This window comes from Spea bombifrons, chromosome 1 (assembly GCF_027358695.1).
Source record: "Spea bombifrons isolate aSpeBom1 chromosome 1, aSpeBom1.2.pri, whole genome shotgun sequence".
Classification (NCBI taxonomy): Eukaryota; Metazoa; Chordata; class Amphibia; order Anura; family Pelobatidae; genus Spea; species Spea bombifrons.
Window position 1 is genome coordinate 31,489,646 of NC_071087.1, and position 25,347 is coordinate 31,514,992.

The 25,347-nt window shown below is 37.7% G+C and overlaps 1 protein-coding gene across 2 annotated transcripts in view; it reads right to left on the minus strand.

The window, feature by feature from the left end:
• Positions 1 to 1,060: 1,060 nt before the first annotated feature.
• Positions 1,061 to 25,347, minus strand: part of TLL1 (tolloid like 1) — a 48,614-nt gene continuing 24,327 nt past the window's right edge. Inside the window, exons 3-22 of one of the 2 annotated variants that reach the window (XM_053459959.1) lie at positions 24,916 to 24,996; positions 24,263 to 24,415; positions 23,430 to 23,547; positions 22,716 to 22,894; positions 22,465 to 22,570; positions 21,585 to 21,709; positions 20,875 to 20,990; positions 18,671 to 18,773; positions 18,108 to 18,224; positions 15,652 to 15,797; positions 14,641 to 14,836; positions 13,828 to 13,953; positions 13,088 to 13,248; positions 12,193 to 12,373; positions 10,905 to 11,027; positions 8,455 to 8,580; positions 6,864 to 6,991; positions 6,113 to 6,326; positions 3,460 to 3,710; positions 1,061 to 3,022 (exon numbers count right to left, since the gene is read on the minus strand). In XM_053459959.1, the coding sequence (XP_053315934.1) occupies positions 2,891 to 3,022; positions 3,460 to 3,710; positions 6,113 to 6,326; positions 6,864 to 6,991; positions 8,455 to 8,580; positions 10,905 to 11,027; positions 12,193 to 12,373; positions 13,088 to 13,248; positions 13,828 to 13,953; positions 14,641 to 14,836; positions 15,652 to 15,797; positions 18,108 to 18,224; positions 18,671 to 18,773; positions 20,875 to 20,990; positions 21,585 to 21,709; positions 22,465 to 22,570; positions 22,716 to 22,894; positions 23,430 to 23,547; positions 24,263 to 24,415; positions 24,916 to 24,996 (2,882 nt within the window). In that variant the 3' untranslated portion in view covers positions 1,061 to 2,890. The remainder of the gene's footprint in view (positions 3,023 to 3,459; positions 3,711 to 6,112; positions 6,327 to 6,863; positions 6,992 to 8,454; positions 8,581 to 10,904; positions 11,028 to 12,192; positions 12,374 to 13,087; positions 13,249 to 13,827; positions 13,954 to 14,640; positions 14,837 to 15,651; positions 15,798 to 18,107; positions 18,225 to 18,670; positions 18,774 to 20,874; positions 20,991 to 21,584; positions 21,710 to 22,464; positions 22,571 to 22,715; positions 22,895 to 23,429; positions 23,548 to 24,262; positions 24,416 to 24,915; positions 24,997 to 25,347) is intronic. The other variant, XM_053459968.1, reaches the window with a different exon arrangement.

Below are 25,347 nucleotides of genomic sequence, written 5' to 3' on the forward strand. Positions count from 1 at the left end.
GCCTTCAGCAGCCCATACAACAACCAACATGAAAGTAATGTTGTGGGATACAGTATGCGGAAGCTACACGCAATACAGTATTTGGATAAAAACATGAAGCTATCTACACTTAGCACCATACTTTTTTGCAAAAAAACGTTTTTTGTTTCTAATTCACCAAAACTGCTTTAAATCGAGAGAGAGAGAGAGAGCTGACAACTTGGTAAGCGAAAACCACTCGGCACCCTCTCTCTTCCGCTTTATATATAATACAAATAAACAAAAATAAAAAAGCCCCTTCGCCTGGAGCAATTGCCCCACTTTGCTCCATGGTAGGGCCGGCCCTGGCAAGCATGATGGCACATGCATATATTGGATTAAGCAGGGAGAGCATGCAACTATATGCAGAGGTGATGCGCTAGGAGGGTGTCTCTCTGAAATCAGTTATGGCATTTGAACATAGCACGTAACGCACAAAGATGGCACTGTGGAAAATGTTGCTTTATTGTGTGGGGGGGGTGAGCCCATGTGATTTTTAGTTACCCCCTTAATGATGTCACAATACAAGAACCTCCTCTTCCCCCTCCTTCATTTGTCTTAGTTTGCTTTCTCGCTTCTCCTCTTGGAACCTGCCCCAAATTTTTTTTGTCAGCCAAAAGTAACCCTTGCTTTATTTTATTGGTGTTCTGCTTCTCACTTTCAGATGTCCTCCCTCTACAGAAGAGGTACTACAGAACATCTTAAATAGATGAAGAAAAGTAATGTGCTTTCCCCCCCTTCTCTTCTACCCAGTTTCTTACCCCCTCCCCTTTTCAACAGTGGTACCAACAATTCCCAAAAGGTTATTGCAGAATAAGAAAATCAATCTATATATTATATAATCTCGAACCTACTATTTGCCTTAGCTCCGCTCAAAGTGGAGCAAGCATGGAATAAAGTGTTTGGTGGATGCCTGGCTCCGTTTGTAGACCAGTTGGGTCATGCATAAATAAATGATATATAAAAATATTGCAAATATGAAACTAGCTAACAGGTCCTAAGTTAAGCGTTAGCACAACTTAGAAGCATTCTCTTGAAACTGTTTAAAAAAAAAACCAAAACATTTTATTAGTGCCAGTGAATGTTGTGGTGTGATAACAGATGTAATTAGTAACCTTCATCAAAACAGGACATTTAATAAAACATAACTTGAAGGTTAGTCCCAATAGCTTTAAATAATCCGTTTTCTACATTTGACAACTTTAAATAAAAAATGCTATTGCAGAAAAAATATATATAAAAAAAAATAAAATAAAAGAATATATATATATCCAAGTAATTTGGCACATAAAGTAACAATTTAACTGGTCAACCATACAAGATATTTCACACTTCTGCAACATATACATTCATACAAACGGACATCTGCAGATACGTCATGACTAAAGCTATACGAGGCCTATAGCCTATAACCATTTAAAAGTAACAGACAATTTATTCCTACATTGCGAGCAAGTCATATGTACAATAGATGCTGTAAGCTCTGTTTACAATTTCCTTAAATATCTTTTGCAACATACATTAAAATGTTTTAAAGTTGTCAAATTGTGTATCAAATTACAGATTTATCTACAAGGAGGATCTGTTTGACCATGTGCAAGAATTCTAAGGCAAAGTTGTTCCACAGGACATAGGCTGCAATGATCCCTTCACACTTAGGGAGTCCTTAGTACTCTGATGCAGCCAGGCATAGTAAGACATTCATGTTTTGCAGACTATTGGCTCATTGATTTAAGCTTCTCTTATGTTGACATTTTTCTTCTTTTTAGGTTAGAGGAATAGCACCATTGGAGATTTCTTCCAATAAGTTCTGTACAGGCTAAACAGTTCGGGATAAATACTTGAGAAAACAGGCTTTGCCTAGTCACACCACACTTATTGAAATTCGTATATTTGGGAACACTAAAGTATCTTTTAGAAGAAAACCCTTAAAACACATTTAAGAAAAAAAAAATCTATAGCAGCGACGAATATTGATAATGAAGTCAAAATAAAAACCTTGCTTTTTCTTATTTTCACAAAACACAGGTACCTCCCCCTCCATATACCCCTACTGATGTTATAAGGAATCAGATCGACACAGATTTGTAAAAACAATAAACAGGTCCCTGATATGCTTGGTGCAAATTAACAGTGCATTACAACATATGGCATATTAGACAAGTCAATTGAAATCTCTGTTAACATTCATACAATAAATGGAATGCGGGAAATGTTAAAATAGTTACATTCTTATACATGGATTAAAAGAATGAATAGAGCAGAAGGGCTGTTTATATGTCCATATTACAAAACAGGCTTTAATGTTCCAGTTTCTTACAATGCTCAGCGAGTAAAGAAGGGATCCCGATCAGTTTCAGAACATCCACGTTATTGTCTGTTTTGTAACTGTGTTTTATATGCCGACTAAAAGCAGAGAAGCCAAATATAAAAAAAAAAATAGTTTTTTGACAACATAGGAGTCTGACCTGCAAAAACAAAAATTCAGTTTTGTCGTTTTTTTCGTTGCCCAAAAAACAAAATCAGAAGGTAATGCTGTCCTCAGGGTGACTCTCTGAATGTAAAGGATTGATTCTGCAGGCAACTTTGACAAATGTCAAACAGAGTATGAAAAGCACGGTCTCCCTAGAAGCAAACAGTGCCCTTTCATGGACTCAAGCAAGAACAGTCATCATGTATCTACTTAAAAAAACAAAATGTCTTGAGTGGTGGAATTATCCCTTCTGATTGACACAGTGCCGTATTCCCCAGGATGCTTCCATTTATACTTGCCTTATAAAACATATATACTAATGTTCATTTAAAAACAAAAATAAAATTTCATTCCACTCCTCTCCTCACATGCATTTGTTTCTGCCAGAGGTTTCTTGTGTTATTTGGCGTGTAGAATATCTTGAAACTTCACAGTTTTGTATCGTATATGGAAACCCTTTTTGCTAATGGTGTCATCTGTGTGAAAATGAATCAAAATGGCATCTCCTGAGGAAATGATTTCTTCTGGAGGCTGAGAGGGAGACAAACAAAAAATACGCTCATGAGATCAATAATTTGATGTCCTTTAATTAAACAGAACATAGAACTAAGTTTTTCATTTTTTAACTTAACCATGAAAAATGTGCTTCTAAATCAGTGCTGCATAAAACAAGCACTGGTACCCAACAGAAGGGGGGGGGCAACAGAACATTAAAGAAGTTCATTTTGTATTAAGTTTGTTTGCATCATGTTTGTATCAGCGAGGGATAATAGTTTCCAGTTGTGAAAAACTGCTGGCTTATATTTCAAACTGGCAGAATTAAAGAGTAGAAAAGATCTGTTCCAAACGTTTAGCTTTTTATAAGCCGAAAAAAAAAAAAAAAAAAAAAAAAAAAAAACTCAGTTGCATTTAGATGCATTCCCTTTCGGGATACTACACTGTGTACTTATTTAAATTAAGACTCTTACCCCAGATCCACAGAAACGCCCGAGCCTTACTGCAGATGTGTCATAGCCATCATAAAGCTCCATATAGTCATAGCCACAGTCTGCTTCTTCTTCCACCTCAAACGTTTGAAAAAACAGCTCCACACGTAAACCTCTTTCAGTCACCAACAACCACTCGCAATCTGCTTGAACTGGGTAATTGTTGTCTCCAAACTGAGCATGAGAAAATAAGTCTCTTTGTTTTGCTTCTGCCTTTAGCCTGCCGCCACACTCTGGAAGAGATGAGATACATTGACATTAAAGGTTAGCAAACTCATGTTGGTTAGAACCAAGTTGACATAACCCTTCTCTGCTTTTTGAGTGAACATACACAGCGTGATTTAAATTCCAAATGAGTCAAATGAATATCCCATTAAAATCCTAAAACGTGTAAGGTCTGCAGTATTTTATAGGCACTTGTAGCATCTATAAAATATATGTCCTTTGTTGTATTGCCATAATACATGCGCATACGGAAAATTGAAATTGGAGCCGTTAAGAAAATTTGCTATAACGTAAGTTTAGTTATTACAGCTCGCTAAATGTCCCTGTGACCTTGTGGAGAACTGCAGTGTTTCTATGAAAAAAATAATTTGCACCCGCTGCTGTTTTATGATCAGTTATAATAGTCTAAGCCTCCCTAAATCTCATTTGCTTCCCTGGTGCCTAAGGAAAAAAAACTATTAATAGTGCTAGCCAAATATCAGTGATCCCTGGATATTAATTTCTTAAAACTTCTTAATAAAATATTCAAAAAACAAAAACTGTCTGCGCTTCTTACCCTAATAAAGTTGGCAACAAATATAAACATAATATAAATTAGAGGTTTTGGTTATATGAATTGGCCAAAGCATAATTAAGCTCACCCGCCACGTCAAGGCACACTCTCAATAGGGTGAGAACCTACTCTCACCTCCTACGTAGTGGACACACAAAGCAGTTTATACTGCTACCAAAACCTTATTAATATGTTGGGGGAGGTGCAATTAAACCTCCTCCCTATTAACCCCTGGACAGCAAGATGCAACCAGACTGATGAGGAGCCAACAACCTCAAATATGTGCAAACAGGGAAAAGAAAAAATGTCGGTGCGCTAAGCTAGTCACAGGCTCAAATAATACAAATGTATAATACGAGGCCTACCAAACAGGTGTAAGCATGCTGCAAAAACAGTGTATTGGCTGTACAATGTTTTTTGTATACATTGTACAGCCAATACACTGTTTTTGCAGCACGCTTACACCTGTTTGGTAGGCCTCGTATTATACATTTGTATTATTTGAGCCTGAGACTAGCTTAGCGCACCGACATTTTTTCTTTTCCCTTAATAAAATATTCCAATATATTTAGACTCTGTATAGAAAAATACATCACTAAACTACTTCAGTTCTACAACAAGAACACAGATTTGAATTGAAGGTATTTCTTCTCAGGACCACAGAAATCACACTGTTACCCACTAAAAAGTTTGAATAGCCTTCAAAGCAACCAATGAAATTACCAATAGGCAGGATTATTCTGTTGGTTGCTTTGGTGACAAGCTAACTTCAGGCTGCACATGAATCACATCTTGCAGATACAGTATCTGCTCGGTGTTCTTCTGCCTTGATGTTATACACTTTACCACTAGGTGGCTCTAAAGTTACGTCACAGCAATAAGCTAAACACTTGGGAAAAACACAGAAGGCATAAATGTTCATTTGGATTTCTTTCAAAACTAAAGTCATGAATGTGAATAGAAGGGAAGATCATACAGGTTCAATATAAACACTTAATATGACCCAAGATCCAACGTATTTTGACTCTCCAAAAGTATTTGCAGATATTGCAATTAACTAAATAACAAAATGCAAAAGCTTCAAAAAGTTCATTAGATGGGACATCAAAAAGGAACTATTCCGTGTCTGGGGCTTGTCAAAGTCAGGGGGAACAAAAATAGAATACATGGGTTTATCTGTACAACTATCTACTCAATTTATTTTTCATGATGTAAGCTCAAACCTTAGAAAGGGACACTCCACCCATCATAGCCACTTCAATGCATAATCTTTGCATGATCTCTTTACATTTTCTTCTTTGTTTTGCAAATGCATGGAAGGGGGGTTGCAGAATCACCCCAAATCCATGTTTTTAATTTTTTTCCTAATCCTCAGCTAAAATGTGCTGCACCAGACACATCTGACCATCTCCCTGCATAATCCCCTTCAGGTCAGACACAGGCCCTATTGCCCCTTGCATGCAGGGGTCAGTTTTCTTCCAAGTTATGCATAATGCCTTTGTGTTTTCAGGTAATTTTAATCATGCACATAATTAACTAGCAATCCTCTGAATGGTCTTCAATATCCTTCTGGAGATGGGGTCTCCAGAACTGTGCACAATACTCCAGGTAAGGTCTGACCATAGAGCCACCACCCTCTCTGCTTCTAATGCCTCTTGCTATACAACCCCACCGGTAAAAAAGGATTTGCTCTGAATGTACACCATTACATACGTCAAAAAAAAAATGTATCCATATAAAAAACAAATAAAGTTCTGCATCTTTATTCAAAGAACTTTTAAAATATGCCTGCAATGCCTAAATAACATCTCTATTTTATTGAAAAGAACACTATGTTACATTTTATTTGTTGCTGACCTGTGGAATGGGTTGCTTGAAAGCCTTTCCTTTGTACAGATGCATCAGATACAAATTGAAGAAACATTTTATTTCCGCTGGCTATCAAAGGCTCTGGGATCTTGTTACCACATAAACGACCCAAGATAGAGGATTTCTCTGTTTCTCCATCAAAGACTTCCAGGTGATCATACGCACATTCTTGATGTTGCTCAATCTCAAATTCCCCAAAGGCCTATTATGGAAATAAAGCATAATCCCAAAACAGTTTTATTTCACACGCACAAAAAAAAAAACGCATAACACATGTTGGTACATAAGGAAAGGAGGGCTCTGCTGTTGTGAGCCTACAATCCAGTTCCATAAAAAAATTAAAAAAATTAAATAAAAAAAAAACAAAAAAAAACACATTAGTACCAAAGCAGGACAATTCATAATTTCAAGATTAACCTTTAATTAAACATTTTGACAGGAGTTACATTCTCACAGAAGCTCTAATGCCTTCTTCACCTTTTCTTGTGTTCACAGAAAACTTCCTAGCTTGAGCTAGCACTCCTAGATATTGCTGTTACATTGGAAATTCTTGGTTTTGTTCATTAGCGGCTAACTCCTAGGACCACTTCGGAAACCATCAATGAACATTTGAGCAATAACAAATGCCAACTTGTGGCCATACCGGTTGGGGAAGAAGAGCCATTAGATTTTCTAAATGTGATTTAAACCTGACCTATTTTTGGCATTTGTGTCAAATTTAGTGCATAGAAACACTTACCAATTTCACTCTGTGACCAGGGGTTGCACTAATTTCCCATGTGCATTCTTTACGACTTGGATATTTATCTGGCCAGTTTGGGCTTGTGATTATGCCATTTGGGCTATGAATTCGGTGTTCACATTCAGCTGCATCGAAAAGAAAAAAGGGAATGTAGCAATGCTTGTATTCGGTGAATTATTTACAACCATTAATATATCAGTTTTATTCTGTAGATTATATACAACCTTGCTGAATAGAATATCAGAGAGACTGATGTGACATTTAGTATCAAGGTAGATATACATAAAGAATGCTATTAAATTAAATGCATAATGCTTTTTCAGAAATAAAAACAAAATAAAACATTGAGTGAAGGAAGCTAATTGGGTGCAACCGGTGGAAAAGATGCAGACCTCCTAGCTGTAGAGAGGTGTTGGTAGTGGTCAAGTGAAAAATGACTTCCATCACCATCCAAACCATTTTGGCTTACCTTGTGCTGATTTGAGTGAGGCTGAGTTACTAAGTTTCCAGGGCTGGAGTATATCATACCTCTATATAACCACTAGGAGAGTCATATGTGGCTTGCACGACTATCCTCCTGTTTGTTGTCTGTTCCAGACCCTTATATGTCCTTTTCAGGGTTAGCCTCATCACCCCCCTTACTCCATATAGAGATCTCAGTGTCATCATAGCTACCACTTCCCAATTATGGATTATTTCACAGCCAAAAGGGGAAGTGATTAATACCCGGCACCACTCAAAGATTTCCACCCGCTGTTGTATGATGCAAGAAAAGCAATAAATCAGGCCCCGTGGCAAGTAAACATATATAATAAACTACCTATCATGAAGTGCTCACCCTTCTCCTAGCTCAGCCTTTACAATGGCTACCTGAATCTAAACAGGCTTAAAATGCAGGAGAATTCACAATAGTGACAAGTAATCAAGCAGACTTCAAGTAAGCTAGCTGCTCCCAAAAGTAAGGTGGGGTGTAACTACATGTATTTTGCTTATTTTAAGACGCAAGCATTATTATGTGGGTTCAGAATTGTAGAATCTGATTTTGGAACCATGGCAGTGACTAATTGGCAGACTTGTAAAAGCTGTGACAAGGGTCAGTTACATTAAACGTTGTGAAAAAAGATAGGGCTATCAATATAGAAAACAAAATTATCCCTTACAAACTCAGGAAAAGTCATCCAATGAAAATGCATTGGGGGTCATGATGGTATCCAAAACTGCTTATATGCCAATCTACCGATAATAGACATATTGGGATATCAGGATAGCCTATCCTTTTCCTGCATCATACAAAGACTAGTGATATTATTCAAACCAGTGAAGTCAGACACTGTGTTTTTACTAGCCTTGCAAAATGTTAATATACATCAGTATTTATTGGAGCGACGCTCAACTTTTGAGGTTTTTCTGAGAGATGCGACCAGATAAACGGGATCGGTGCTCACCCCACTGACAAAAGTGTGTTGTGGAATTCTCACAGTTTAAAACAAATCCTGCAAGAAAACCAAGGAACATGGACATATAACTAGTAGGATACACTTACATTATTAATTTAGGGAAATATGCCCAACCAATGTGTTGCACTTACCTTCTTTGCAGTCGTGTTTGTTGTCGTGAAGCACAAATCCATTGCGACATTGACAACTGTAGCTTCCTATAGTATTTATGCACTCATGTTGACATCCTCCATTGTCTTTTGAACACTCATCTTTGTCTGTAGGCAAGCAATGACAAGCGTTAATGATTCCCTGACTACAATTAACTACAATTGACATAAGAAGAAAAAAAGAAACTGAAAGGAATAGATTTATAAAACATTTTAGGGAGCTGTTAATTCAAGCAAAGCAGTCATGCAGCTTAGTCAATGCCAACACATGAAATCTTGCATGGAAAAGAGCCAGAAACAGGCTGAATATATTCTTATACACAATCTACATGTATAGTCTCAACATTTAGATATTCAAGGAAAAACAATTTTGCACCAGGAGAAGCCTTTGAGTTAAGAAAATACCCAAGCAAGGTTCCAGGTAGGCTATTTCCACTGAATGCAAACATAATAAGCTAAACGTTGCTTCACACTTTCTCCTAGCATTTAAATTATTAATGATAAATCTATTTTAAGATAGATGCAAAATTATGATATTGTAAAATAAATAGGCGATTTTGTCTGATAACCGCTGCATTTTGTTTTTGGTTATGACATGAGATAGTTTCTACTTACACCAGCATATAAAAGCCACTGATTTAAACTACCGATAGCTTTTTAAATGATTTATTTTCTTCAATTAGGAGAATGGTTAGGAATTTTGATTAAAAGGTTTGACAGCACCTTACACCCAAAATTCTATTAACAGGCAACAGAACCTGCATGATGAACTAAATCACAATCCAATACAAGGGACCAGTATCCTTTATGGGCAGAATTACCATCCATATTTGGCAACTAACAGTTATTTTTTCAGGGACAGGATTCAGACAAGTTTCCTAGTACATAGAACACACTATAGACAAATTATTAATCCAGAACTGCAAAATTAAATGATTGCAAAAAGCAAATCTGTTTTCGATAACTGAATTTTCTATCTAAAAGTGGATTTGCACTTTTATGAAATAGTAAAAATCTATTTATTGTAAATAGAATGTGAAAGTCTAGCGGTGAACATGTCTCCCAACAAAAGAAAATAAAATAAAAAAATAATAATAATAATAATAATAATAATAAAAAATTATAAATAATAATATCACAGAAACAGTAACATCCATCCCATGGACTACTCATATGTTAACTGGTGATATGTATAAAAGACAATTAAGATACAATCAGCATGGCAACTGATTTTGCCCCAGAATTGCTCTTTACTCTAGCTATCTAGAGGTTTGAAATGAAATCCACCAAATATGTTTCACTACTCGAATTCAGAACTATGCTATGGCACAGTGCATATATTTATTTATTTTTTTTTAGCTATGGTGCCATGATTCAATGTCCAAACAACAAAGACATGAGTGTGATACTGTGCCACAGTGGACCATAGATTCCAGTCTATATCCTCAGGGGCCAAACTCAAAGGGCTTATGCAACCCCACTCACATCCTTTGATTAACATTTTGCTTCATATTGTATGCCACAAAGTTTAAAGAAATTCCAATGACCTCGTGGCACAAGGGTTACATACTTAGGATGATCCAAGCTGTGCAACGCTTTAAAAAACATTAACCTAATCACAGAAAACAAAAAGCCGGCTTTTCATTTCTAATGGAAAGGTCCAACCTATTGCCACAGGAATGGTTCAATTAAGTAAACCTGAAAATATTTGCATGTATGCCTTTCAATAGTACAAAGTTTCCTTGACTTATCTATATATCTTGGATTAAAGGCATATGCTAAAGTGCCATTTCTTAACAAACAGGGAAGCAAATGGTTTACATTTTCAGCTCCCTGAACTTCAATATATTGTATGTATTTTGGCAGATAACGTTTTATGACTGCTATACATTCTGAAAGCATAGAAAAGTATGTTTTGACTCTAGCTAGGAATTCATATTATACAACAAAAAGCCTTTGTGGTTTGATTTTTTTTTTTAAACTTCAGAGTATGTCAAATCAAAGCCTTGAGTCCTGGCCCACAACCATAGCTTGGAACATCAGTAGATCTGTGTGTAAAACAAGGACAGCCCCTAGGCCGGTAAGAGTTGAAGTTGGGCCACCACAATACCACATATTGCATTTTAAAAACCTTGACACATTTTCTCTGTCCCTTAAGTGCTTTTGAATTTTTCTTCAGCTTTTCAGTAGCCATTGGGTTGAAAGCATGCCTTAGGTAAAAGTTATGAAGTCTAAAGTACCCATATTCCAATGTTAGTATAAGGTTGTTTTTTTTGAAAAGGAACAAATGTTTGTGTTCTAACTACAAAGTCATTTGTTCCAAGGCAAGCTCAAAGCAGTTTCTGGGTTAAAATGGATCAATTTTCCTTAGCGCCCAGAGAAAGCAGAGATCCATTTCCCACCACAGGTTAGCTTACAACGGCTGGTCATACCTCTGAGACTGTCAGAGGCCACCAGTCTGTCATTAATACGTACTCGGCCTGATGGGGCACCTTTTACCAAGTTCTTGCAAGATTCAAAAATAAAAATTCTTTCTTTGCAGGTAGCTTTCTTGTCTGTGAACAAAAACGTACCAGTACAGCAAAAGGGATGAGCAGGGGCTTAAGTTAATATAGTGGGGAAAAAAATTCTAGCCATAATATCTCTTTGCCTAAAACTTTAAGACCATTCACCGGTAAAAGAAATACAATGTTTAAAATACAAAGTTAATAACAAAGGCATAATAATTTTTAAACTTCAATATTTTGACATGCCATAACGTTAAGACAATCCTACATGCATGGAGTAACTGCACAAACCCAAACAGAACATTAATGTATTGTCACAGGCTCTTGCTTTGGCGAAGACTGTTAGCTACTGCATTGTATATGAATCTGTATCACTTAAAATACATTTTATCAAATTAATTCTTGAGAGGAATTTAGACTTTTCTACTTATAAGATAGCAGGAACACCTACATACAAATATATTGCAGCCGTCTACATTTCTCTCTCTCAAATGGAAACGGTCTGCTATAGTTATATGGAATAGTCTAGGATAAACAGTCAAGAATCTTACAAAATAAGTAGTAGACCACCCACTCATGTTTGCCTTTTACCCTGGGCTACCAATGGGCACGAGTAACACCCCCCTGCAGCATAACAGTGTAGGATATGTGGTTTGGTGCTCTACTTTGCCCACCACTCAAATATGGCTAGTACTAAGAGTGCTAATGGGACAGGTATCACAGGAGCTGGGTGACATACCAAAAAAGAAATAATGTGTGGGGGGGGGTCGTCCACCGTCAAAGTTTGAGGACACCAGTCGTTTCCATCCACTGACTTCATACTGTACCTTTTGATGGTTTAAGCAACATGACATGCGGGCAAAATATTTGTTTGGGCAGAGCATACTACTACAAGGTCATATCCCAGTGATTTGTGTCTTAAAAAAGGCACACAATGCCTATTAATGCATTCAGAATCCCAACAACAGAGGAGGCAGCTGGGGAAGCAGCAAAGGCAAAGATATCACTGCATAGCCAGAGACTCATCTTGGCTGGACACTACCCCAGGCCTAACCCAGCCACCCCCTATCACCTACCTCTCCAGCTGATTTCTACCAAGTAGAACACCAGTATAGGAGGTCATATGCCAGTGTTCTGCATGTGAGGTCATATGTCATATTTAAACATACTAAAATGTAATAGGTGAATCTTTCACCAATATTTAGTACTATACCTGAAAAGAAGTTTGCCCGAAAGCCCTTTTTCGATACAGTGTTGTCAGACCTAAACTCAATCCTCATATTATTATATTGGGAAGTAACTACTTCAGGCACTTCTGTTCCGCAAAACTTTCCATGCAGTTTCGAATCAGATGAAAGTCCGCTCCGAATCTCAACATAGTCATACTTGCAGACCTGAAACAAAATAAAAAAAGTGCATGCAAGAGATTTATTTATTACACGCAAGAAATCCGCCAACCGGGAATAACCACAGGAAGACGAGGGAAGTGAGGTTTTCGTACATTACAACGTTTAGCAAGAAGGCTTGCCTATACCAACTATACTTTAACCACGGTATCCACCAACAGCACAGTAACCAATGGTATACCACCTCTGGAAAGTGGAGCTACTGATCCCATCGGTTAAATAAGTCACTTATATCAAAGCTAGCCGCTTCTGTTGTCGCTCCCCTGTGCAGCGTGTGAATTGTCCTCATTACACAATCCGATAGCTTTTACGGATTTTTGACTGGAATTTTCTAAGCTACTTATGGCAAACTGTGAATTGGTTTTAGATAACTGTACCGAAAGCTAAAACTGTTTTTAGCTTTCAAAGAGATATTAAACTGAGAAAGTTCATTTGAGGATCATTGTGTTTTATCACATCAAGGCCCAAATATACAGCGGGGGAATAAGATCAGCAGTGGCTTTGCCAGATTTCATTGAACAAACTGTGTGCAAACAAAACACGCGCCTATCAAACTGGAGCGACATATTAGACACATTTATGAAAGAGAGCGCTACCTTCCAGCATAGAAATTAGGAGACTGGTGTCATGAGTCACATAATGCAGAGTTTCTGTACATATATATATATACACACACATAGATATGCTTTATAGGTTACTTACTTCATTGCCTTCCAGTTCAAAGTACTCAAATTTCATGGAGATCCTGTATTGAGAAGGAGCCACCACCTGCCATACACAGTTTTTGTTGGGTGGATACTCTCTGGGCCATGCTGGTGTGGTTATAGTTCCATTGAGTTTGGTTAACAGGCCACCACATGCAGCTAAAATAAAGGTCATGAAAGAAATGAGAACAAAAAGGTTTATTTTTATCACCTGTATTCTGCCTATCTCGATTTTCACAGTTTTTTTACCACCATAACTTGGACTATGTCTCAGATCTCTGCAGACACTTACTTCCTAACATAGGGAGGCACATGGTCGTTATCTCCCCCCCCCACCAACTTGTCACCAGGGGCAGCTGTCTGGGACTTTAATATAAAAAGGACATGAACATGAATTAAGTTTAGGAAGTTTAAATGGGGTTGGGGGGAGGGGGGGAACTCAACAAAAATTCCATACCAAATTATTTTAAAATCTATAAGACATTTAATGACATGGACAGCAGCTGAGCAGAACATGATTAGAAATAAATTGTTGGCAAAGATTGGTACAATATTTGTTCAAGGAAGTTAGCTAAACGCAGTATAGCGTTTCTGAAAAGCAGCTGTCCTGCTGTAAAAATCTGGTCTGAGAAATGAAAAATGTAGGAAAAGAGCTGCCTGCACATTCCTTAGGATTTAGTACTTAATAAATTACTTTGGCACGGTAAAACTGGAAAACTGTTAGGTGGCTTTAATTACCTTCACAGCTTTTTTTGTCAGGACCCAGCTCATACCCAGGGTCACAAGAACACTTATAACTTCCCAATGTGTTAATACATCGCTGTTCACATCCTCCATTGTCTGGTTTGGCACATTCATCTTCCTCTGGAGGAATAAAAACAAAAACACGGGAAAAATTACCTCAATTTTTAAATAAAAAAAACTGTTTTCCTCATACTGCATCAGAGTAAATACACAAAGCAACACTGCCATTTAAAAACCTGTTTGGTTGTGTGGAGGGTGTTTTGTCTACCATAAAGTGAATTCCACTTTGTACTGATGTCACTGAAAGAGATTAACAGGATCCATAATCCTGCGGTTTTCGTCTAATAAGCATCAGGTAAGGAGAAGAGCTGTACATATGCCCTTTGCAAAACCCAAAACTTACAGACAGCATTGCCAGTTTCTTATTTAAAAAAATAATAATCCTATTTTGTTTCGCAATGATATTTACACAGTATATAAATCAGAAGGTAATTAGAAAAGGTAATATTCTACCATTTACAGAGCATTGACAGACTGTTGAATTTAGCTTTGGACTCTTGTGTTTACCCATTAAACAGAGTTGACAGGGGAGTTTGTATGAAGCTGTCGTTCTACTCTTTCAACTCTACTACTCATTAGCAGGTTTTCTATAGAGGATTTCTTTGCCCATAATTCCATTGTCTATGCTTTTCAAGGGTTTTTAGTCTGCCATTTAAGTCTAGCTCTGCTTCGATAGTCTCTAACTTTATTACACAGCTATCTTGGAACTCGTTTAAATTATTATACTTTTAAGGCATACAAGTTTACCCTTCAGGAAGTTAGCAGCAAACCCAGCTTTGTTCACAGTTCCATCAGAAACAAACTTCATCCACAGGGTATTCGAGGTAGATCTGATGTCATCCGGTTTGTCATAACCACAAAAATGGCCAATCAGAGGGCTTGTTTCACTGTTTCCATCCCTTACTTCAAGATAATCATATGCACAATTGTCGTGGCGTTCAATCTGTAAATACAGTTTACAAATGCAATTATGTACATTTTAAAACATCTGCATGAACGCTCCATGGCTCACCAGAGACCTTAGTGTCTGATTGGGATTCATTTTTAACAAAGTGTGATAGGAGGAATGCATGGGAAGTGTAATCAAGTAGATTTCAAGCTTAGACTGTGTGTAGTTTCAGTAGATGAAGTTAAGAGTACAAGGACAGAAATCGTATTGCCCAACTCCAAAAACTAAATGCATGACCCAATTTAAAAACTAGAGGACTGAACTGTCCATTTAAGCAGTTTTTGATCTTCTCATTTTCTGTTCTGAAGGTTCTGCTCTCGAGAACTTGCTAGATGGTCTGAAAGCACTTTACCACCATCATCATGGACACCTTATAAATGCACCAACACTGCTTTTTCTCCTCGTTAAAAGTGTTGAATAGCAAAATCCAAGATTTAACAGAGCTTTCCAACGGTCAACGAGGTATTTTTATTTTTCCAACAAAAGTGGTCCAAGACATCAGGTGGAAATTATAATTTATTATGTATAGATAGATAACACACATTTCACTGCCATGTGGTGAAACAGGATTAGGAATTTGTGAATACATCCCATTGTCAGTACTTTAAAAGGATTTAATTCAAAAAAGCACCAATAAGATTAAAATCCTCTTAATCCTCTAGAAAATGTACGCAATAGAAACAGTCCCACCACATGCAAAATTAGAGGTCGAGAGGTTAGGTTTTCAGTGGCAATTTGTTCACACCAGCCTGGATTGGAAGTGCTCTGAAAGCAATATAAATCTGCACAGAAGATAGAGACATAATTACCTCAAATGCCTGAAAGGTTAATCCAACATTGTAGTTTTCTGCAACTGTTATTTTCCATATACATTCCTTTAATGGTCGATAATCATCCGGGTAATTGGGAGACTGGATCTGACCAGAATCTTTGTGGATCTCCCCACCACAAATTGCTGGGCATGAGGGAAAGAAAGAATAGATTATATAAACTTGTACCTCTCCATATTAATCACTTACATATATGAAAAAAGATTACACCGCACAATAACAGATAAAACATTTCCATATCTTAAGAGTAGGGCTGAAACAACTAATCGATAAAATCGATAATAATCGATTATGAAAATCGTTGGCAACGAATTTCATCATCGATTAATCGGATCGATTTTTATCGATTACAAAAAGAGGTTTTTTTCAGAGCAAATGCTCTGAAAAACCCCTCTCCTTATATAATCCGACCTCAAACAGAGATCGGATTATAACACCGGAATCCAGATCCCCCGCTACGCTGCAGGGGACCTGGATTCCCCTCACTGTCGGCCGGTCTCTCACTTCAGTCTCTCTTCCGTCTCTCTCCCCCTCCCATCTGCCTCCTCCCCCCTCCCATACGTCATTCTGCCTCTCTACCCGGCACCGTTACTGACAGGAACTTTCCCTGCAGCTTCATAGAAGCCTCAGTGTAAGTGAAGGTGAGTAACGGAGTCTGTCTGTGCGATGCAGACCCCCACCGGCTGACAGAGAATCATCCTCTCTGATAGCCGGTGAGGGTCAGCATCGCACAGACAGACTCCGTTACTGCACTTCACTTACACTGTGGCTTCTATGAAGCTGCAGGGAAAGTTCCTGTCAGTAACGGTGCCGGGTAGAGAGGCAGAGCGGTGTATGGGAGGGGGGAGGAGTCAGAGGAGTGTATGGGAGCCACCCTCCAATACACCACCTTGGCTCCTCCCCCTCTCATACGCCACTCTGCCTCTCTACCCGGCTCCCTGGTGTCTTGTCAGAAACGGAGGTTCACAGGAGGCAGAGTGGAGTATGGGAGGAGGCAGAGTAGAGTATGGGAGGGGGAGGAGCCAAAGTGATGTATGGGAGGGGAGGAGGCAGAGTGGTATATGGGAGGGGGAGGAGGCAAAGTGATGTATGGGAGGGGAGGAGGCAAAATGATGTATGGGAGGGGAGGAGCCAAAGTGATGTATGGGCGGGGGAGGAGGCAGAGTGGTGTATGGGAGGGGGAGGAGCCAGAGTGGTGTATGGGAGGGGGAGGAGCCAGAGTGGTGTATGGGAGGGGAGGAGCCAAAGTGATGTATGGGAGGGGGAGGAGGCAGAGTGGAGTATGGGAGGAGGCAGAGTAGAGTATGGGAGGGGGAGGAGCCAAAGTGATGTATGGGAGGGGAGGAGGCAGAGTGGTATATGGGAGGGGGAGGAGGCAAAGTGATGTATGGGAGGGGAGGAGGCAAAATGATGTATGGGAGGGGAGGAGCCAAAGTGATGTATGGGCGGGGGAGGAGGCAGAGTGGTGTATGGGAGGGGGAGGAGCCAGAGTGGTGTATGGGAGGGGGAGGAACCAGAGTGGTGTATGGGAGGGGGAGGAGCCAGAGTGGTGTATGGGTGAGTTATAGTGGTGTATGGGGGGTATTATGAATTTTTAGGGCATATAGGGGGTATAAGGCATATGGATATTAGGCATATCAGGGGGGCATAAACATATCTGGGGGTAAAAGGTATATCAGGGGGCTCAGTGGCATTAGGGGGTATAAGACATATCGATATTAGGCATATCAGGGGGGCATAAAACAAATCTGGGGGTAAAAGATATATCAGGGGGCTCAGTTGCATATCACTGGCATATAAGGAGTATAAGGCATATCAGGGGGCACAGTGGCATATCAGGGGGCACAGTGGAATCTGGCATATAAGAGGTATAAGGCATATATGGGGGCAGAGTGGCAAGCTGGGGGTCAGATGTGCATAACTGGGGGCAGTTTGGTAAATAAAAAATTTAAACAAGGCTTTTTTCTCAGTTTTTATTAAATATGAAAAATAGTTAACATATGAATTAATATTTACTAATAACTTTGTATTAAAACCTAGTTTGAGAAACACCTTGTTTGGGTTCTTGTAGCTTTTATTATTATGTCAGTAAAATAAGAAGGTGAATAGAGAGAGGCCATTACAATAAAGAGATGAAAGTGTAAATTGTACGTTTTTTTATTGCAATTTTTCTTCAATTTAAAATAATGTATTTTTTTATCCGATTAATCGATTAATCGACAAAATAATCGGCCAACTAATCGATTATTAAAATAATCGTTAGTTGCAGCCCTACTTAAGAGTGTACAATGTAAACAATGCATTGTCTGGATACAATTTTTGTAGTTCTTATGATTAATTACAAGAACGTTTTGGTTAAAATTCAGTGACAACATAAAATTAGAAAGCACACACCATGTGTTTAATACACTGCTATTGTTTAACGAATATCTCACCCTCATACACGGCAGAAAATCCTTTTCCAACCCAGTTACTGCTGCTTCGGAACTCAATCCACATTCTGCTATCTGTTGTGGTGAGAACCTCTGGAACCTTATCACCACAGTACCTACCTGCAAATGAAAAACTGTTTAGAGGAGGACTATATGGCATAGTACATACTATATATTACCATTTACAAATCTGCTTAAGGAGGTATCTAATAATTAAAGCTTATAATCATGTATAAATACACACATCACACACAGAATTAGCAAATATGGATGCAGTAGATGCACTCCTACTCAGGCTTTTCAGAAGACCCCTTAATACTCCATTCCTTGGATGATTGCAGATTGCATTACATAGATTTTCTAGAGGACTAGGGTACTGTGGCCTTCAGTTACATTATACCACCATTACGTGAACACCTCATATGTTAATAATGTGAATAGAGTAAGAGGAACTTGTGAGGCTGAAAGAAAAGAAACATAAAACATTACAATAAACCAGTTCTCACATGAGATTTTATGCATACCAAATATATAAAAAGAAATCTCAAACAGGACAAAAATCTTACCTAGCAATGGTGATTTTCTCCAGTAGCCATCTCTGACTTCGATATAGTCATACCAACACAGGCTGCTCTTGTACAGATCCATAGTTGTGAAATTTAAAACAATCTAGAGAATTAAATGAAATTGTCATCACTGTAACTGTCTTCACCAAAACAAATAATAATGAAATAGAGAAGGATAATAATTACTATTTTGCAAAAATGCATTAGGTCTTACATTACTGGGGTTGCCCTATGCACCAAAAGTTACCAATCTTTAGATATAAAGTACATGTATATGAGCAAACCGGGAAAAGAAAAAATGTCGGTGCGCTAAGCTAGTCACAGGCTCAAATAATACAAATGTATAATACGAGGCCTACCAAACAGGTGTAAGCATGCTGCAAAAACAGTGTATTGGCTGCACAATGTATACAAGAAACAAAAACTGTCTGCGCTTCTTACCCTAATAAAGTTGGCAACAAATATATAAACATAATATAAATGAGAGGTTTTGGTTATATGAATTGGCCAAAGCATAATTAAGCTCACCCGCCACGTGTTGGCTCCTCATCAGTCTGGTTGCAGCTTGCTGTCCAGGGGTTAATAGGGAGAAGGTTTAATTGCACCTCCCCCAGCACATTAATAAGGTTTTGGTAGCAGTATAAACTGCTTTGTGTGTCCACTACGTAGGAGGTGAGCGTAGGTTCTCACCCTATTGAGAGTGTGGCCTTGACGTGGCGGGTGAGCTTAATTATGCTTTGGCCAATTCATATAACCAAAACCTCTCATTTATATTATGTTTATATATTTGTTGGCAACTTTATTAGGGTAAGAAGCGCAGACAGTTTTTGTTTATTTGTATACATGTATATGAGATATAGTAATTGCTATACATTGTATCAGGCTTCTTTTTTTTTGGGGGGGGGGCTTTATAGACTTCATAATTCCCAGACTTTGGGTTTTTTTTTACAAAATGAATGAAGATTTATATTTGTAATAAAAGTGCTTCTTTTAAAGCACTTTAATAAACTTAGTATATACCTAGGCATTTACAGTCTAAGACCGGGGCGTCCAACCTGCGGCCCTCCAGCTGCTGCAGGACTACATCTCCCATACTCCTCTGCCAGGTCCTTAGCTGAAAGAGCATCATGGGAGATGTAGTCCTGCAGCAGCTGGAGGGCCGCAGGTTGGACACCCCTGGTCTAAGACAATGAACTGGTCCAGTGATAGATTTTTAAAATCTGTAACCCATAATCTCAAATTATTTTTCTGCTAAACTTCACACACACAGCACATGTAGCTTAATTTGCAAATATGCAGGAAGGTGGTAGCAGAGATCACCAGTTGAAGGTGCAACAATGACAGATAAAAAGGCCAGTACATGTCAGAGCAGCACGCTTAGAATTTGCCACCTAAACAAATTCTGATCTTGCGCAAGACCTTACTTAATGTAACTCATCACTTCTTGCCTTACAATCGACAGTCCAGTATCTGAGAAACACGAAGTAATCTGACAGTACATTAACCACCACAATCTCAGCAATACAGAAAGTGTTGTAAGCGTGAAAATATGCCACTCATTTCAGAAGTTGTGCGTGTCTGCATCTGAATATTAAGTTACATCCATAAAGAGAAGACGAATGCATGCACCATGGAGTTTATATGCCATTAACAGCAGCTAAATCCGTAAATATATATTTTTGTCCTTGTAGGAAAACAGAAAGTGACAGATTACATCCTGCCTGTTTTACTTCACCGATAAATTTATAATTTGCAGTTGACTCTTAGGCATGCCATATAGATTCTGTACTCTAAATTAGCTACATTTTGTGTTCAAGCGGAGTATACAATCTAGAGGTAACCGCATTAGCCAATCCCGGTGTACAATGGAAGATGAATCATTAACCATCACTAAACGAATGTTTACGATAACACTGCATCACCCACCTCAGCCATACTTTGTCCATAATTTGGTATGAACAAATCAAAAAAACAATACCTCAATGGATTTCTTTTTCTTAAAATACATATTTAAGGACAGATTATATTCTGACCAACACAATATTGGGTAACAAATATTTATATGGTCTACACGCCCATATAAAACCAGTCATGTGGAATCCCATCTGCACATAGGTTGTGGACCCCTTCTAAACTGCACCAGTTACACAAGTACTTTCAAAAGTTGTTATACGCAGTACAACAGGCATTCAAACATTGCCAACCTTTTCCCCCGGCGTTACTGAAATCCTCCATATACAATGAGTGTAGGATGGATAGCCATTAGGAAATCCTGGAGAGGAGAAGTTGCCTGTAGACTCTTGTAATGTTTCTCCACATGCTGACAAAAAAAAAAAAAAAAAAAGGGAAAGAAAAAGGTGAACATAATATGAAAGCTATATAAAATCAGTTTCCTACTGAAAATAAAAATTTAATTTTTTTATTATATATATATTGTATATATCCTACAGCGTACACCAAATATGTTTTGACACCTCATATCAAGGGCACTATATAAAAACCAGAGTACTTCAGTGGTTAGTCATCTCATCCATGTGTGCCGTCTTAAAGAGGGAATCATGGGCTTTATGGGTATCCTACATGGTAGTGAAGAGTCCTGCTACAAATGGACCAAGCCTAACCACAAACCGAAGCAAAGGTTCCTGTACAAACGCAACCGTTACTTTAAGTTTTTTTGTTTAAGGAGTACTACATTGACATTAATGTTGTATTTCTTCTATTAGAATACAGATGAAAAAATATAAATTCATCAACAAAATATCAACTAGGAAGTTAAACTGCTGTCCTACTGTACGTCAAAATAAAGGTTCAATTCCTTGTATTGCGTGGGTGACTGGACATACATTGGTAGAGACAGAGGGCTATAGGGATGCCACAAATCAATCTAGCATTAAATTGCCAATTTGATGTATACCTGGACATCTATACAACTTTCTAGCCTGTGCAATGTCACCAGTACTCAATCGTGTGCGCTGGCCAATAGATGGTCGTATGCCATTCTCATCCCGGGAAGGAAGTATTGTATCCAAAAACATACCCCTGAAAGCAAAGCCAAACAAAAGAATCAGTTCTATTACACATCTGAAGAATGCGTTTTACATTATTTTATAAACAAACGTAATTTTCTTTCTTATTTCCAGGTAAACAACACTTGCAAATAGATTGTGCGCATAACTAAAGCTTTGCAAATCCCACTTTGCCCACAAAAAGGTCAATTCACAGTCATTAGTAAAAAGTGACAGTTGATGACTGCAGCAATTATGTGTTAATCTAATATTGATGAAGCAGTTGCCAGCGGGATGCATAACTTTACATGATTTTAATGTGCTTTTCTCCTGATACTTTTAAATGAATATTAGTAATGTACACTTTATATCTTAACAGAAAACTTGGTATGAGATACCAGGAAACGAAGACCGATTTATTAATGCCATTGCTAATGTCCTTAAACAGACAAAGGTTTGTGGTATTTCCATGGCACACACATTTTGGATATGGGTTAAATACAATTATGTACAGGAGCCATTGCCCAGTTAATCCAAATTAAAGTAAATCAAAGTTCAACTACCCCAACATAAAAAGTTGTTACAACATTGATACTTTGTTTTGATTAACACACACCTTGTTTATTCCATTTAATCAAAAAGATTTTGATAAAGTAACTTGTCCGTTTAATGAAGGCTTTTTTTTTCTTTTTAATCTCACTTACAGGGTGCTTTCACATTACCCTTTAAAAATTAAGATTACATTGAGAAAAGTGAATTAAGTCAAAAATTATAACCTGAGGTTCCAACCTTGAGAAGGTGTTCCTTGCATAATGCATGATGCTGTCAAAGTCATATGATTCTCCAAGTGAATTCACCTCTCCCGGTTCCATTTTCAGGAAGTTGTATTCCTGACCTAGAGACATAAAATATTAAATATCATAACCTCTGTGTGTTCAAACTGAATTCCATTTAAAACACTAATATCACTACAATGTCAATATTCACATCCGATTACCAGAATAATGTATACATTTGTCCTTCACCACGATTGTAGTTACCTGGCTGAATGTTCTCTCTGATAATGGTCACATGATCATCTCTATCTGGTCGCGTATGTTCATGCCAAAAGCCGATCACATGGCCTAGTTCATGAACAACAATTCCAAATTTATCACAGTTTTTCCCTATTGATATTGCTTGGGGTCCATTGCCTCTTCTTCCAACATAAGAGCAGCATCTGTTGAATAAAAATATAGTTTACATGGACTAGGTGCTGTTGGTTACATTCTTGCCTCTATAAATTATTGGACGCTTACTGCAAAGCACTGCGATTCACACCACTGTCGAAACAGTTAAAGTTATTAATAGACTAGATACTTGAATCATTTATTACATGTCATCTGTTACACCAACAGATTTCCATGGTATCATAGCAACGCAATATTCTGAGAAAACCGGATTGTGGTTTTACTAAAAAACACATTGCTACAGTCGTATAAATCATCATTATGGATTTAGTCAATTATTTCTTGTCATTCATTCTGTTAGTTACAGCTACACTGGAGGACACACATTAAGTATCGTTTACCATTGACATTGACTTGACGCAGGGAGGAGAGAAAACCTGTCCACCAAGATGGTCAATGCTCCATTTGATGGACTGTAGTTAATGTTTATGGCCCACATTTCAGCTATTTCAGTAGTGGTTTATAATAACATCCCCTGAATCTTCCCTTTTCTTTGCAACAAAAACAAAAGTTAACATTTCTTACCCACAAGGCCTGTACGTAAATACAATGTAGCTCTCTTCATCAGTCCGCTCTATGAACGTTACACATGTATGCTTTTCCCAGTGCCTCATAGCCTGTTTAAACATCGCTCTCTGACTGCCTAGATGAAATTCAGAAAGATAACAAAAAACATTATATTTGACTGCAGTAGACCGATCAATTACTGCACGGCATTCTTTTTTTTTCCCAAAATGGCAAAGTACTTTATCTCATTTTTTCTATAAAAAAAATGCTTTATCTAGACACTGAATTTATCAAGAGAATGAATCACGCAGTTCAACATTAAAATGCCTACATAGAGGTTTTAATTAAAATACCTTTGTGTTTATTTACTAAACGGAAAGTTGAATGGAATGCTGTGGCTTCAAGCCCCATTCACCATTATAAAATCCCAACACAAGTGAGCTTGGCTGAAACTGTATAATGTACAGCTGAAGCAGAAATGTTTCTTCAAAGCCTCCTCATACATTGAATTGTAAAATACAGATGTTATTTGCTAGAGATTCTCCTCAGAAGTTGTAGAGGCTAACACAGGATAGTGTTCACTCCATAACATCACATGATGTTAATGTGTGCTTATGTATATATTTTAGTTATATATCATAAAATCACACACACTTGATTACTGAAACGGACAATAATTTAGAACATTAAATGATAAATGGTATTTGCGATTATTGTCCTAGCTAATGGTTTGGTAAAACTAGCTCAACACAACACCTTTTAAAGGCTCACGATAATAGAGGTATACTTTAGGTTCCAATATATCATACGGTTTAAAAAAAAAAAAATAAAAAAAAAAAAAAACAACTTACCAGTAAAGTTGCCACCGATAACATAAGGAATGACTCCTCCAGGCCATATTCTTTCCGATCGCGAAGTAGCTGCTCTTGGAACACGAGTTTTCTCACTTTTCCTTGAGGGCTTCAGATCTACTTTTCCATCAGTTGCATTTGTATAATTGTATTCTACAAGAAATTAAACGGTCAAAACATTTTAAAATATAAAATACAACAAAGCTACTACAGAAAAAAAAAAATATATATATATATTGATGGGGGGGGCCGGAGTGTAAAAATGCCATTGCCAGATGGAATGTTAAAGTGAATGAATAAAAATTCATACAACAGTTAAATTGTTATACTCGTGTATGAGTCAATTCAGAAAACGGACAAGGTTATGTACAGACACACTGGAAGCGTAGGAGGCTGCTCCAATATAGAGAGACATAGCGCACATACATTGATATAAAAAACAATCCTATATAGGTTTATTTAATGTAGGAATTAAACAAAAATAAAATTGCCAGATGAGCTTTAAACATATTGATTAGTAACACAAATTCGAATAATTACACCAATTAAATTCCTAAATCCCCGTGGAAGTAATGGATTCCTTTGCTTTATTTTAATACATGTTTAAGTGCGCATAGTATTAATAAAAAATAAAAACAATTAAGGGGAAGTACCAGAGCCAAATCTTCTTATCTTTTCTATAAGCTGATAGAGAGCTCCTCTCCTTTTTGATAGATCATGCTCTACAAGGCCACCTTGAAATAAGAAAACCAAGTTAATGATGCTTTGAGCAGAACAATTATCAAACCTGTAAGGTGAAAAACAACCCACTAAGAATAGGAGTATGACAACTCAATGAAGGGTGGCAATGTGTTAAGCTGATGGAGTATTGCTTCTGAAGTGAATTCCTGGAGGTCAAGAGAATGTTTTTCCCTTCAAGCAGCAATGACAACAAAATTATTATTGGAGGCTTCTTTGCTCTGTGTGACCTTCAAATCTTTTGAGATATTGATTGGCAGTTAGATGCATTGCTTTCATCTAGAATGCATACCACAGACTTTCATCTTCCCGTGATGAGAAAAGAAAAAAAGACCCCAAAAAATGCA